Source organism: Phyllobates terribilis, unplaced genomic scaffold (assembly GCF_046119375.1).
Source record: "Phyllobates terribilis strain yellow unplaced genomic scaffold, ASM4611937v1 Scaffold_10__3_contigs__length_209671492, whole genome shotgun sequence".
NCBI classification, from domain to species: Eukaryota; Metazoa; Chordata; class Amphibia; order Anura; family Dendrobatidae; genus Phyllobates; species Phyllobates terribilis.
In genome coordinates, this window is record NW_027362770.1 from 196825795 (window position 1) to 196842354 (window position 16560).

At 46.9% G+C, this 16560-nt stretch overlaps 1 protein-coding gene across 3 annotated transcripts in view; it reads right to left on the reverse strand.

The window, feature by feature from the left end:
• The window catches only part of LOC141164864 (uncharacterized), a 217883-nt gene that overhangs the window by 113004 nt on the left and 88319 nt on the right, over positions 1–16560 (reverse strand). For 2 of the 3 annotated variants that reach the window (XM_073650508.1, XM_073650507.1), the window contains exon 2: positions 12998–14187. The exons of the other annotated variant lie outside the window; for it this stretch is intronic. In XM_073650508.1, the coding sequence (XP_073506609.1) occupies positions 12998–13960 (963 nt within the window). In that variant the 5' untranslated portion in view covers positions 13961–14187. The remainder of the gene's footprint in view (positions 1–12997; positions 14188–16560) is intronic. 3 annotated transcript variants of the gene reach the window in all.

The following is a 16560-nucleotide window of genomic DNA, read 5'->3' on the forward strand; positions in this document are numbered from 1 at the left end:
CCGCGTGATGCCCTTCAGACTCTGCAATGCACCAGCTGTCTTTCAAGAGCTGGTGAATGACATCTTCCAAGATCTTCTATACTCATGCATGTTAGTGCACCTGGACGATATCCTGGTGTTCTCTCCAGATCTGCCCTCACATCGGAGAGACGTTCGACAGGTTTTGTAGAGGCTCAGGAAGAATCGTCTGTATGCAAAATTCGAGAAATGTGTTTTTGAGCAGACTTCTCTTCCATTCCTGGGATGCATAATCTCGGAGACCGGTCTTAAGATGGACCCCGAAAAGGTGTCTGCCATCCTACAGTGGCCCCGACCTGAGGGACTGAAAGCTGTTCAGCGGTTTCTGGGATTTGCTAATTATTACCACCTGTTCATTCCTCATTTCTCTTCCCGGACTGCTCCCATCTCTGCCTTGACCCGCAAAGGGGTTAATCCCAAAGAATGGACTCCCGAGGCAGAAAGTGCCTTCGTGTCCTTGAAACAAGCCTTCTCTTCTGCTCCAGTGCTACATTGTCCTGTCTGTAACAAGCAGTTCTTCCTGGAGGTTGATGCATCTTCCTCAGGGACCGAAGCAGTTCTCACCCAGAAATCCTCATCCGGACGAATGGTGACCTGGGGCTTCTTTTCCAAACTCTTCTCTCCTTCGCAGCGCAATTATTCCATTGGAGATCGGGAACTGCTTACCATCAAACTGGCGCTGGAGGAATGGCAGTTCTTAGTAGAAGGAGCCCTGCATCCGGTAGTCATCTACATGGACCATAAGAATCTCGTCTACTTTCAGATTTAATCCTCGTCAGGCCAGATACATAGTAACATAGTAACATAGTTTTTAAGGTTGAAGGAAGACTAAGTCCATCTAGTTCAACCCATAGCCTAACGTGTTGATCCAGAGGAAGGCAAAAAAAAAAAACATGTGGCAAACACTAAGCTCCACATTGGGGAAAAAAATCCCTTCCCGACTCCATACGACAATCAGACTAGTTCCCTGGATCAACGCCCTATCAAGGAATCTAGTATTTATAACCTGTAATATTATACTTTTTAAGAAAGGCATCCATGCCCTTCTTAAATGTTAGTAGTGAATCCCTCATTACAACATCATGCGGCAGAGAGCTCCATAGTCTCACTGCTCTTACAGTAAAGAATCCCCGTCTGTGATTATGATTAAACCTTCTTTCCTCCAGACGTAGAAGATGCCGCCTTGTCCCCGTCTCAGGCCTCAGAGTAAAAAGATCAGTAGAAAGGTCTTTGTACTGTTCCCTCATATACTTGTACTTAGTAATAAGATCACCCCTAAGCCTTCGTTTTTCCAAAGTAAATAACCCCAAGAGTAATAACCTGTCTTGGTATTGCAGACCCCCCAGTCCTCTAATAACCTTGGTCGCTCTTCTCTGCACCCGCTCTAGTTCAGCTATGTCTTTCTTATACACCGGAGACCAGAACTGTACACAGTATTCTAAGTGTGGTCGCACTAATGACTTGTATAGAGGTAAAATTATCTTCTCCTCATGAGCATCTATGCCTCTTTTAATGCATCCCATTATTTTATTTGCCTTTGCAGCAGCTGCCTGACACTGGCCACTAAACGTGAGCTTGTCGTCCACCAATACACCCAGGTCTTTTTCAGTGACAGTTTTGCCCAGTGTTTCACAATTAAGCATATAATTATACATTTTATTTCCTCTGCCCAAGTGCATTACCTTACATTTATCCCCATTAAAACTCATTTGCCATTTATCAGCCCAAGCTTCTAGTTTATATAGATCCTCCTGTAATATAAAATTATCCTCCTCTGTATAGATTACCCTGCAGAGTTTAGTGTCATCTGCAAATATTGAAATATTACTCTGTATGCCCCCTACAAGGTCATTAATAAATATGTTAAAAAGAAGGGGGCCCAATACTGACCCCTGTGGTACCGCACTGTTAACTAAGACCCAGTCTGAGTGTTTTCCATTAATAACCACCCTTTGTTTCCTATCACTGAGCCAATTCTTAACCCACATACATATATTTTCCCCTATCCCCATTGTTCTCATTTTATGTATTAACCTTTTGTGTGGAACCGTATCAAAAGCTTTGGAAAAATCCATATACACAACATCCACTGCATTTCCTTGGTCCAGTCCAGAACTTGCCTCCTCATAAAAACTGATCAAATTAGTTTGACAGGAACGGTCTCTCGTAAACCCATGTTGATATTGGGTCATGAGGTTCTTCTTCTTCAGATACTCTAGTATAGCATCTCTTAGGAAACCCTCCAGGATTTTACCCACAGTAGAGGTTAAGCTTACTGGCCTATAATTTCCAAGTTCAGTTTTTGTCCCCTTTTTGAATATTGGCACCACATTTGCTATACGCCAGTCCTGTGGTACAGACCCTGTTATTATGGAATCTTAAAAGATTAAAAATAATGGCCTATCTATGACGTTACTTAATTCCTGCAGTACTCGCGGGTGTATCCCATCCGGGCCCGGGGATTTGTCACCTTTAGTGATTTTTAGATGCCACCGTACTTCCTGCTGGGTTAAGCAAGTGACATTTAATGGAGAATTTTTGTTATCACTGATCATGTTTTCTGTCATGCGATTTTCTTGTGTAAATACGGTTGAAAAAAAATCATTTAGCATATTGGCTTTTTCCTCATCCTCAACCACCATTTCGCCCAGACTATTTTTAAGGGGGCCAACACTATAATTTTTTAGTTTTTTACTATTTATGTAATTAAACAATATTTTGGGATTATTTTTACTTTCTCTGGCAATGATTCTCTCTGTCTCAATCTTTGCTGCCTTGATTTGGTTTTTACAGAATTTATTTAATTTTCTGTATTTATTTAATGCCTCATCACTACCTACTTGCTTTAGTTCTCTAAATGCTTTCTTTTTGTCACTTATTGCGCCCCTTACAGCTCTATTTAGCCATAGTGGTTTCCCCCTATTTCTAGTATGTTTATTCCCATAGGGTATATATTGTGCACAGGTCCTATTCAGGATGCTAATAAATGTCTCCCATTTGCTTTGTGTAGTTTTATGTCTCAGGATATCGTCCCAGTTTATTCCACTAAGATCATCTCTCAACCGTTGGAAATTTGCCTTCCTGAAGTTTAGTGTCCTTGTAACTAGTGTTGAGCGAGCATGCTCGACACTGCTCGTTACTCACCGAGAATCTCACTACTCGGGATGTTAAGCATTTCCGGCAAAGCACCCGACTTTGTGGGGCGAACCCCAGGGTCCACGACCAATGTCAGCGGGTGTCACCACTGCTTATTCCTCTGTTGTGCGTGTAATAGAACCCCCTGTTGTGCTTGCAAGGCAATCCCCTGTCCATACTGCGTGCAAAGATGCCCCCTCCTCTCAATCTTCACTTGTTATGGCAGTTTCTCAAGAAACAACATCAACGTCCACGTCTCACCGCAGCGTTCAATTGTACATATCCCAGACCTTTGAACGAAAGCGCAAATTCGCAGCCAACACCCCACAGGCCACAGTCCTAAATTTGCACATTTCACGACTGCTTGCATTGGAAATGCTGCCTTTTAGGCTGGTGGAGACGGAATCCTTCTTCAACCTTATGGTTGCCTTCTCTCGGTACTCGGTCCCCAGCCGACACTATTTTGCCCGGTTTGCCATCCACGCACTACACAAGCACGTGTCCCAAAACATCTGCCGTGCCCTCAACAATGCAGTTACTGGGAGACTCCACCTGACAACGGACACGTGGACAAGTGCTTGTGGCCAGGGACGGTACATCTCCCTGACGGCACACTGGGTAAACATAGTGGAAGCCGGGACCCAGTCGGACCTTGGAACGGAACACATCCTCCCCACACCGAGGTTTGCGGGCCCTATGTCAGTCAGAGTTGCCCCCACAGTGTACAGCTCCTGCGCATCATCCTCCTCCTCCTCCTCATGTTCAGCCTCCATCTCAGATATCACCACATCAGTTACAAGCTGGAAGCACTGCAGTACTGCCTCAGCCAAGCGGCAACAGGCTGTGCTGAAACTCATAAGCTTAGGTGATAAACCTCACACTGCTTGTGAGTTGTGGACAGCTGTGAAAGAGCAGGCAGATCTGTGGCTGAGACCGCTGAACCTACATCCAGGCATGGCCGTGTGTGACAATGGCCGTAACCTGGTGGCGGCTCTGAGGCGAGGCGAGATCACACACGTACCATGCCTGGCTCATGTGTTTAACCTCGTGGTTCAGCGGTTTCTTAAATCGTACCCCGAGTTGCCAGATCTGCTCGTCAAAGTACGCCGCCTGTCAGCTCATTTTCGCAAGTTGGCTACAGCTTCTGCCGCCCTTGCTGCGTTTGCAGCTTCCGGCACACCGACTGGTGTGTGATGTCCCCACACGTTGGAACTCTACCCTCCACATGTTGCAAAGGATTTGTGAGCAGAAGAGAGCAGTTGCAACAAGGCCACCGATATTCAGGTCAGACTCCACACATAAGACCTCAGGAGTGGACCTGAATGTCTGACATATGTACCATCCTGACAAACTTTGAGGAGTCCACCAAGATGGTGCGTGGCGATGACACCATCATTAGCGTCAGCATCCCACTTGTCTGTCTTTTGCAACACTCTCTGCAGAGAATTAAAGAGGAGGCATTGCAGCCAGAGTATGATGAGATGGATCAAGAAACCGTAATGGGCGATTACACACAGCCCAGCCTCATCTCATCCCAACGTGCATTGGGGGACAATGAGGGAGAGGAGGAGGAGGAGGAAGAGGAAGAACAGGAGCTGGTATCAAGTGCTGTAGACGGTAGTACCTGTACAACTGTCATACAGTCGGTTCAGCGTGGGTGGCCTGAGGACAGGGGGGAGGAGGAGGAGGAGCATGGTCAGTCGTCATCTTGCTGAGGACACGGAAGTCTTGCCCATTACCAGTCTGGCACGCATGGCTGACTTTATGTTACGCTGCCTTAACCGCGACCCTCGCGTTGTCAAAATGTTGGGTGACAGTCATTACTGGGTGGTGACACTTTTAGAACCCCGCTACAAGGAGAAGTTTCACTCTCTTATTCCTGAGGTGGAGAGGTCTACAAAAATGTGGCAGTACCAGAAGGTCCTTGCTGCAGAACTGTTAAAAATATTCCCATCTGAACACGCTAGCGGCAGAGGTCACAGTTCATTAACCAACCAAGGCGTACAGGCGAGAGAGATGCAACGCCAATCCAGCAGAGGCAGGGGAACACTGTCAACATTCTGGGACAGTTTTCTGACACCCGCCCAGCTTACAGGCCCTGAGGCGCGGGGTACTCTCACAAGGAGTGGAAAGTTTCAAAAGATGGTGAGGGAGTACCTTGCCAACCGTACCAGCGTCCTCCGTGATTCCTCTGTGCCTTTTAATTATTGGGTATCCAAGCTGGCTCTGTACACCTTGGAGGTCCTGGCCTGCCCTGCCGCTAGCGTGTTATCGGAGCATGTTTTTAGTGCCACTGGGGAAATTATAACTGATAAGCGCACTCGCCTGTCAACTGACAATGCTGACAAGCTGACCCTTATCAAAATGAACAAGGGCTGGATTGGGCCACCCTTCTCATCACCACCAAATGACAGCAGAGTAACATAAAGTCAAATCCACTGTGTTATTTCGGGAGGTGTATTCCCATGCACCGCTTCACACCCACGCATGGGTATACGCTTCCTCATTTTGGCTGTATTTTGCTCTTCTCCTTATCCTCAGCCTCCACCACCACTATACCACCAGGGTGACCGTGGTCCGTGTTGCCAACATTGCAAGTTCTTCTGTCCTAATTTTTGGCAGCTTTTGCTTGGAAGGCATAGGCAAAGACTATGGGAGACCCACTCCCCAATAATGGAAATAATGTTTTTAATATGCTGTACTGCACGTCTCTTCCAAGGGGCATTAAAACCGTCTTGTTAAGCTACTGCGACCTCCACCACTTTTCCTACCAGCATTAAAACCGTCTTGTTAAGCTACTGCGACCTCCACCACTTTTCCCAAGGGCATTGATATTGTCTTTTTATTCCACTGCGACCTCCACGTCTCTTCCAAGGGGCATTAAAACCGTCTTGTTAAGCTACTGCGACCTCCACCACTTTTCCCAGGGGCATTGATATTGTCTTTTTATTCCACTGCGACCTCCACGTCTCTTCCAAGGGGCATTAAAACCGTCTTGTTAAGCTACTGCAACCTCCACCACTTTTCCAAGGGGCATTAAAACCATCTTGTTAAGCTACTGCAACCTCCACTTCTCTTCCAAAGGGCATTAAAACCATCTTGTTAAGCTACTGCGACCTCCACCACTTTTCCCAGGGGCATTGATATTGTCTTTTTATTCCACTGCGACCTCCACGTCTCTTCCAAGGGGCATTAAAACTGTCTTGTTAAGCTACTGCGACCTCCACATCTCTTCCAAGGGGCATTAAAACCATCTTATTAAGCTACTGCAACCTCCACCACTTTTCCCAGGGGCATTGATATTGTCTTTTTATTCCTCTGCGACCTCCATGTCTCTTCCAAGGAGCATTAAAACCGTCTTGTTAAGCTATTGCGACCTCCACCACTTTTCCAAGGGGCATTGATATTGTCTTTTTATTCCACTGAGACATCCACGTCTCTTCCAAGGGGCATTAAAACCGTCTTGTTAAGCTACAGCGACCTCCACCACTTTTCCCAGGGGCATTGATATTGTCTTTTTATTCCACTGTGACCTCCACGTCTCTTCCAAGGGGCATTAGAACCGTCTTGTTAAGCTACTGCGACCTCCACCTCTTTTCCCAGCGGCATTAAAACCATCTTGTTAAGCTACTGCGACCTCCACCAGTTTTCCCAGGGGCATTAATATTGTCTTTTTATTCCACTGCGACCACCACGTCTCTTCCAAGGGGCATTAAAACCGTCTTGTTAAGCTATTGCGACCTCCACCACTTTTTCAAGGGGCATTGATATTGTCTTTTTATTCCACTGCGAACTCCACCATTCTTTCAAGGGGCATTAAAACCGTCTTGTTGAGCTACTGCAACCTCCACCACTTTTCCAAGGGGCATTAAAACCGATTGTTAAGCTACTGCGACCTCCACGTCTCTTCCAAGGGGCATTAAAACCATCTTGTTAAGCTACTGAGACCTCCACCACTTTTCCCAGAGGCATTGATATTATCTTTTTATTCCACTGCGACCTCCATGTCTCTTCCAAGGGGCATTAAAACCATCTTGTTAAGCTACTGCGACCTCCACGTCTCTTCCAAGGGGCATTAAAACTGTCTTGTTAAGCTACTGCGACCTCCACCACTTTTCCCAGGGGCATTGATATTGTCTTTTTATTCCACTGCGACCTCCACGTCTCTTCCAAGGGGCATTAAAACTGTCTTGTTAAGCTACTGCAACCTCCACCACTTTTCCCAGGGGCATTAAAACCGTCTTGTTAAGCTACTGCGACCTCCACCATTCTTCCAAGGGGCATTAAAACCGTCTTGTTAAGCTACTGCAACCTCCACTTCTCCTCCAAGGGGCATTAAAACCGTCTTGTTATGCTACTGCGACCTCCACGTCTCTTCCAAGGGGCATTAAAACTGTCTTGTTAAGCTACTGCGACCTCCACCATTTTTTCAAGGGGCATTGATATTGTCTTTTTATTCCACTGCGACCTCCACCATTCTTCCAACGGGCATTGCATTTCCTCCTAATTTTAGTCAGCTTTTGCTTTTCAATGCATAGGTGAACAATAAGTAGTATGCTGTAATCCACGTCTGTTTCAAGGGGCATTGCAGTTCCTCATAATTTTTGGAAAGCCTTCCATTCACTGCTTATGCCAACAGTGCACAGGAGACCCAGTTGCTATAAATGGAAAAATCGGTTTAGTTAAGGCCCTCTGACCTACATGTCACTTTCAAGGGGCCTTGGAGTGCCTCGAAATTTTTGGTAGGCATTGCACTCACTGCATGCCCTATAACTGTGTAGCCGAACCGCTCCTTTTGGTACAGAAACCTATCCTACAAGACATGTGTGGTTGACTAGCCTGATATTGATGTGAGTGGTCCCTGTTCCTCCTGCTCTTTCTCCTTTGCCACCACCTCATCCATCATTCATCACCTGAATCTTTGTTTTAACGGCAGTCATAGAACTGGGATAGTAGCAGGAAAACATCCAGCAATCCTCGGAGGAGGTAGGATATGCGCCAAAACGCTGACCACCTCTGGCCTAGCCGCTACTACATACATGCGCTTGCATTCCAAGAAAGCAAAGCAGATGTTAACTTCTATCATCATCATCATGCTCCTCACCTTGGCACTCTCAAGTCCCCTGATGGAGAAGCCAGGGCCCACCGGAGGAGTCTGGTTCTCTGGTGGGCTCGTCCAATGCTGCCCTAAAGCAGGCCGGGCTGAGAAAAGTGTGGGGGGAAGTTCCAAGGAGAAATAGGGGCGGCTGGGGACCGTTTATGGACACCCGGCCGCCCCCAGGCGGCTGGGGACCGTGTGTGGACATCCGGCCGCGGGGCGGCTGGGGACCGAGTATGGACACCAGGCCGCCTCCTGGTGGCTGGGGACCGAGCGTGGACACCTGGCCGCTGGGTGGCTGGGGACTGAGTACGGATATCTCGCTGCCAAAGCAGCCATGAGATAGTGGCCAGCTTCGGCCTCCTCCAAACTAAAAGGCCCCATTTCAAGTGCAAGCAAGCAGTATGGTATTGCAGCCTGGGGGTGGGTGGGTGGCAGGCTGCATACTTGCGCTTGCATTGCAAGGAATGGGGGAGGTACAATTGAACAGTGCCCTGGGACAAGGACTTGCATGGGATAGTTGCAAGTCTGCATCTTCTGATGTGGCAAGGATCACTTCTGATGGGCACACTTTTAGGCAGTGACCTGGGAGTCAGAGATGCTTCCAGGGGTCTTCCCCATGCTGTTCCCATGTCTTTTCAGCACTGTATGCATGTGTCACACAGCAAATGGCCAGATAAGATTGTAAAATGTTAAAATGACATTTCCCGGTGAATGCATTTGTCATAGTTGAAAGCAATACAAAAGTGCAAAAACGCATAAAAAATGCTACTTGTGAACATAGCCCAAGGTGTGGAGGAGTATTTTTGTTTTTGGTTACTTATTTTACCTTATACACAAGTCTTTACCCTGGAAAGGAACTTCCTTAACATATTTCACAGGAAAATCGTTTCAGTTTCGTTTTTGAATGTTTTATTGTGAGCCCGTAAAAGTGGCTTAATACCTCTGACCACGTTGTTGACAGCAGTGACCTGGGGATCAGAAATGCTTCCTGGGGCGATCCCCATGCTGTCCCCATGTCTTTTGAGCACTGTCACTATCGTTTCGGCACTTTTTAGGCTTTCTACAGACTGCCGGGGGTGCCGCCGCAAAAATGCTCGGGTCTCCCATAGACTAACATTGGGCTCGTTGCTCGGGTCGAGCACCCGAGTATCACGGTGAGCTCGGCCTGAGCTTCGAGCACCCGAGCATTTTAGTGCTCGCTCAACACTACTTGTAACCCCTCTACTACACATCTTATTAAGGGATACATGAAAACTTATTATTTTGTGATCACTATTACCCAAGTGACCCCCAACACATATATTTGATATGCGGTCTGGCCTGTTGGTTAATAATAGGTCTAGCAGTGCCCCCCTTCTTGTTGGGTCCTGAACCAGTTGTGAAAGGTAATTGTCTCTCATAGTTGTCAAAAACCTATTGCCTTTGCTTGAACTACAGGTTTCTGTTGCCCAATGTATTTCAGGGTAGTTGAAGTCCCCCATAATAATGACTTCTCCTTGAGTCGCTGCTTCATCTATTTGCTTCATGAGGATATTCTCCGCTACTTCCATTACTTTTGGAGACTTATAACAAACCCCTATCAGTAATTTATTATTTTTTCCCCCTCCCCTTATCTCCACCTACAAGGACTCATTAGATTCACATATATTCTCCCGCAAGATGGGTTTTAAGGATGATTTTACATATAAACACACCCCCCTTCGCTTGTTTGTACGGTCATTTCTGAACAGGCTATAGCCCTGTAAATTAACAGCCCAGTCATGGCTCTAGTCCAGCCATGTCTCAGATATCCCCACCATGTCATAATTATTTTCCAGCAAAATTAATTCTAATGCCTCCATTTTGTTGGTGAGGCTTCTGGCATTAGTGTACATGCATTTTATGTATCTCTTTGTACCTCTATTCCTTATTACTATATTGACTGTTCTAACCCCACCCCCAATTTCTTTATTTGTGCCCAGGTCACTATCTGCACTATCTTCCCCACCTATAAAATGAATACCCTCCCCCCAATCCCTAGTTTAAACACTCCTCCAACCTTCTAGCCATTTTCTCCCCCAGCACAGCTGCACCCTCCCCATTGAGGTGCAGCCCATCCCTAGCGTAGAATCTGTAGCCAACTGAGAAGTCGGCCCAGTTCTCCAGGAACCCAAACCCCTCTTTCCTACACCAGTTCTTGAGCCACTTATTTATCTCCCTAATCTCCCGTTGCCTCTCTGGCATGGCACGTGGTACAGGTAGTATTTCAGAGAATACCACCTTGGAGGTCCTTGCTTTAAGCTTGCAGCCTAATTCCCTGAAATCATCTTTAAGGACCTTCCGCCTACCTCTAACTTTGTCATTTGTGCCAATGTGCACCATGACCGCTGGGTCCTCACCAGCCCCTACCAGATGGTACTTGTTCTTTGCCGGCTTCAATTTCACTCTTCACTTCTGGCCGACAGATAAAAATATCAAGGCAGACGCGCTCTCCAGATCATTTCTGTCGACCGACCAAGAGGATGAGCCTCAACACATCATTGAGCCCTCCAGAATAATTACTGTTGCCCCGTTTGATCTGTCTCGTTTTCCTTCTGGTAAGACTTTTGTGGCGGCTCCGGATAGGAAGAGGGTTCTACTCTGGGGTCATTCATCTAAACTGTCAGGCCATGCAGGTCAGAAGAAGACGGTTCTGCTTATTTCCCGACATTATTGGTGGCCGACCCTGCGCATGGACGTTGTGGATTTTGTCTCTGCCTTCTCTTCCTATGCCCGGAACAAGATGCCTAGCAACTTCCGACTTGTCGACTACTTCCTTTACCTGTGTCTTCCGCTCCGTGGCAACATATTGCGATGGATTTCATCACGGATCTTCCTGTATCAGCTGATTGTACTGTCATTTGGGTGGTCGCTGACCGCTTCTCCAAGGTGGCTCACTTCATTCCCTTGCCGGGTCTTCCCTCTGCGCCAGTGCTGGCTAAAGAGTTCATTCTTCACAACTTCTGTCTCAACGGCCTACCTCTTCACATAATCTCGGATAGAGGAGCTCAGTTTACTTCATGCTGCTGGAGAGCCATGTGCAAGCTTCTGAATGTCGCATGGATGTCTCATCGGCTTATCATCCACAGTCTAATGGCCAGGTTAAGCGTATCAATCAGATCCTCACTAGCTTCCTCTGGCACTTCGTCAACGCCCACCATAACAACTGGGTGGAACAACTGCCTTGGATCAAATTTTCCAACAATAACCATGTGAGTGAATCCTCTGACAAATCTCCGTTTTTTGTGGTGTACGGACAGCATCCCAATATTCCGTTTCCTGTTTCCACTTCTGTTGACAATCCTGCCGCAGAGTCCCTTGTTAAAAACTTTTCTGTGATCTGGGAGGACGCTAAGTCTTCATTGCTACAGTCCTTTGAGCGGATGAAGAAACATGCAGACAAGAGACGTCTGGATTCGCCGGTATTCGCCGGTTGCCTGTGCAACATTTTTAGTTTGGTTCCTAACCTCACTTGTCAGTTCTCCGGTCCCTGCCAGCCTCTCTATCAGCCATGCCCGCCAGCCTGTCTTAACAGCTGTGCCCGCCAGCCTGCCTATCTGCCGTGCCCACCAGCCTATCAGCCGTGCCCACCAGCCTGTCTATCAGCTGTGCCCGCCAGCCTGCCTATCTGCTGTGCCCTCCAGCCTGTCTTCCAGCCGTACCCATCTGCCAGAGTCGGTCATCAGTCCTGTGGAGGTTGCCTGCTCTCACACGAAGTCGGTCCTGGAGTAGCACCTGGTCCACCTTCCCGGTCCCTCCTTGGTTCACAGAGTCGATTAAGCCATCATGTAGCCAGGGTCTGTCTGGGTGAGGCTCCTGGTTACACCCCTCCGGTCCCTCCTTGAACCACGGCACAGTGGTTCCACCACCTGGAACTGTAACAGTTTGTATTATTCTTGTATATCTTGCACCCCCCTATGTATCAGCATTATATATTATGTGCTTTTACTTGTTATTTGTGCTGAACCCATGATGTCGGGGTGTGACTTTTTTCCCTCCTTTTTTGCCCATGTAAACCTTGTCTGTTGTACTGCTAACATACATACCAGAATGAGGAAGATGTCAATCTGATGTAGCTCTTATTCTTTTTATAAATTCTTATGAGGATATTACCTGCCGGTCTGTCACACTCAGCAGCACTTTTATGACCCCTTTTTAATTTTTAAAACATTTTTCTGCTCCATGGTGGTTCCTGGGCCGGACCATCACCGGGGGCAGCTGCAGCTGATTCCTTCCATCTCTGGATGTGACACAGGGTTGTGCCTGGTGTGTGCACATCCCTCCAAGGCATGCAGATGACAATATGCCCTTGTGTCAGCCCTCTCCATCTCCACTTTATGAAGGATTTCTGCACTATAGAGCACCCGGCTTTTTTATTCTCATTATAGGTTCCAATTTTTACAGCGTCACTGTCAGGATTCAGCTCCGCTTGCAGGTTCCAGCAGTCATCACATGGCCACTCATATTATTTTCCCACGGTCACATGACATCGACCTTCTCTTCTGCTTCTCTCAGTTTTCACTGAACATTGAGAGAATTAGGGAGAGCAGCTCGTCGTGACTAAGTGTGCAGATCTCATATGAGCGGTCACATAAAAACTACTCAAGCCGCTTAAGAAGTGGATAAGAGGAAGCGCCAAACTGAACTTCTCTCCTGGGTGCAGGAAAACCTAGATTTACCTCTGGACATCATATATTGGTAAGTGGTTTTAAATAAAATACATACCGGTTTAAATTCTTTTTCAATATTACGCAGAACGTCGTCTTCATTGTTTATCATGAACTGTTTGATAAGCTTTAAAAGGAATCCATTCTTTAGATGAGTCTGATTCTTTTCTGCTTTCGACAAATTCATGAGACCTGTAATCGCAGTCTTCATATCCGGAGGATGGGACCCAGAGGACATGTAGCTTCGCAGCGCCTCATCACTTTCCACAAGTTTAAAAAAACGATGACGTAAATATTTTTTTTCTACAGCTCCCATAATAATTATATCCACAGCCGACCTTCTGTACTCAGCCAGACTTTCAGTGGTAGCTGAAGAATCATCTGTACAACCACCTGTGTGCATCGCTACAAGTTCTCCATGCCAATTGATAATAGGGGCACCAGAAGCCACTCTATACAGATCTGTTCTATAGTTTATAGGGTCTGAAATTTCAAAAACCTTATACATATCTAATACATAACTATATGGAGGAGGACTCGGGTCCTCACGATTAGTGAACTCAGTCATTGAAGAAACACCCGCCCGGTGTTGTGGTGGAGGTGCCAAGTTTTGTAATAATCCTCCTGGACCTCCTGGAATAAGACATTCTGTAACCCGTAGAAATGCGTAATTATATCTCTCAGAAACAGATTTAATCTCAGCGGGTAAACAACGTCGCTCTTCTTCTATTGGATTATAATTGAAACAGATCATAATTCTGTAATGGGGAAACTTCCGAACGTCTTCCACCACATGGTAACAGGTCAGGCCCCAAGATTCTGTCAGGAGGAAAAAAATGCCGGTGCTCACGACTCTGCCATTGTCTTTAACCAGGATCCATGCGATATGATTTCTGCACTTCTCAATGATCTCAGAGAAACTGAATGTTTTTTGCTTACAATTCACAGTATTATTGCAGAAATCTTTGTTTTTGTCCCTGTTCCGGTCATCATTACACTGATCTACAGTTGTTGTCTCCATCTTCTTGTAAGGATCTAGTGCAATCGGTGGATCTAGTGCAATCGGTGGATCTACACCTCAGCGTTGGTCAGTGGATGGTTAAGTGTAAATGGAAGAACTGGTGAAATAGGTTTCTGTGAAATGTCCTGATATCTTCCGGTCGTCACAAGTCCATCAGATTAATAATCAATCACTTAGATAATAATTTGTTGCCTCTTCTCTTCCAGTCATAAATGTTATATTTGACCCTACACAAAAAAAGTAAATCTTGTGTTATAACGATATCGATCAGAATCTCTGTTTCATTACTGAATTGTCGACTGATTGTTAATCAATGATATAATCTCAGGAGGGTTTATATTCGCCCATTACAGTATATAGCAGATACCAGAAGACCAGAATACACAAATGATAATGTGTTGTGTAATGTGTGTTTCGCTGTGATGGTCGGAGGCTTTTTTGTAGAAGAAAATGTTGGATTTCTTTTCTTTTTACAATATGGACCAGTTTACTTATTCGTATAATGATCATGACATAACTGAAGCTCTCTGTAATAGAGCTCGAGTAACAAGTATTGTGAAAAGCAAAGTCAGAAGAGGTAAAATAAATCTTCAGATCGTTTCTGACCGAGGTGTCATCATAAGCCGTCCAGACATGTTACATGTGGTATGTCCATACCTGCCAAATAAAAGTCTGATGGTACAAAGAGTCTCCAGGAGGGCAAGAAAACGTGGAAAAGACAGCGACAGCGTGCTTAGGAAGGGACAGAGGAGTCTGAGAGAAACAGAGAGGTTCTGAGGGGTCAGAAAGGTCTGGAGATAGAGAAGTCTGAAGGGGACAAAGAGGTCTGAAGGAAACAGAGGATTATGGAGGAGATAAAACAGTCTTGGGAAGAATATAGGATTGTGGAAAGGACATTGGAGTCAAGAATCTCAGAAGTTTGTGGAGGACAGATAAGTTTGAAGAAAAGAATGGTCTGAAGAGGTCTAGAGAAATCTGATTAGGATAGAAAAATAAGCGAAAAACAGGAAAGAAAGAAAAGATTTAAAGAGGACATAAGGGTTTTCAGGGATAAGAGGGATAGGTGTGGCGCCCCTGAGGGTCCAGTCGCCACAGATTTACTGCACCCAGAGGTGTGGTGTCTCCTTCTCTCAGATCACATCCAACACTACACTGCTCCAGGCCGGCTGGAAGGACAAGACGCACTGTGTCTCTGCTGGGCCCTGTCCCTGGCTGGAGTGGGGGGAACCAAAGAGAGGGAGAACCAGTAGTGGGTGTGGGTGGAGGATGTAGAACAGGGGAGCACCATAATAGGAGGTATATAAAGGGAAGCCATCTTAGAGTGGTAGAACAGTAGGACAGTGAGAAGTAAGGCGAGGAGGGGAGCAGAGTCCCTTCAGGAGCTCTGCTCCACAAGTGGGGCCTAGTAGAAGAGGCCCAGGAGGGGAGCAGAGGAGAAAGGCTCCGTTTTACGGAAGGGATCCCAGGGGGTACGGTGAGTGCAGGACGGCACCCGTACGCCCCGAATCTGCCAGGTGTCAGAGGGATCAGGCCGCAAGAAGGGGACCGGCCCCTGGACCAGCCGTGTTACTCCAGGTCTCGGCTGGAAAAACCGGAGGCTTCTGCACTTCCATGGTGCAGTCTCACCCTAGTCACCATGAGGGTCAAGTAGGTCCGGGAACTCCAGGTTGCCCAGAGGGACTTCAGAGCACCCGATCGGGACTGTGTGTGGGGAAGCGCAGGGCAGGAGGGAGAAGACCCAGCGTGAGAAGTCGGTCTAGTAAGGAACATAAAGAAAGTGGGGTTCCGTCAACTGCTCCTGATATATCTGAGAAAGTGCTGAACCCCTGGTCTGGTAGACCCAGTGCGACGCGGTGGCGGACACCTGTACAGTGTACCTGAGAAACTTGAACAAGAACTGTGAGTAAAACTCGGATGACTGCACTCCACTGCCTCCGTCAGTTATTTCAAGCTGCGCCATCTCTCTCTTCTGCACTACAAGTCCCAGCACCACCCACCATTAAACTCTACACTGCCCTGAGGCCCGCTCCACCTGTGGGGAGCCTTTCCATCCTCGCTGCCCTATCAACTGCCTCAGAGGTCTGCAGCAGCGCTGGTACAAATTACCAGAAACCACAGGTGGCGTCACGATCAAACTACAAATCCCATATAAACTTTCCCCTTTTTGTTGACCGCCCTGGGCCACGGACCGGGCCAGCCACTGTGACATATTTCCCCAGCATCCATAGGCCCGGAGACCGAGTACCCCACTGCCCTGGGGGCGCGTCATAGGGACAGTGGAATCTTGATAAGACTGAATATTCTAAACGGGGCAGAAAATTCTGGCAAGCACAGATACAACTGGAAAAGCAGAGGAGTCTGGATGGGGCAAAATGGTATGAATGTGGATATAGAGCTCTAAAGAGGACAGATTGGTTTGGTGAGAACAGGATAGTGTCAATGGATCAGGGAAGCCTGGAGTGGTGATTGAAAGAGTCTGTAGGATCTGAAGAAATACAGAAGAGCTTACAGGAAACACCAGGATCTAGAGCAGATATCGTGGTCTAAGGTGGACAGAGGAAACTAAATAGAATGGAGCTGTCTGGATGGGCCAGATTGGT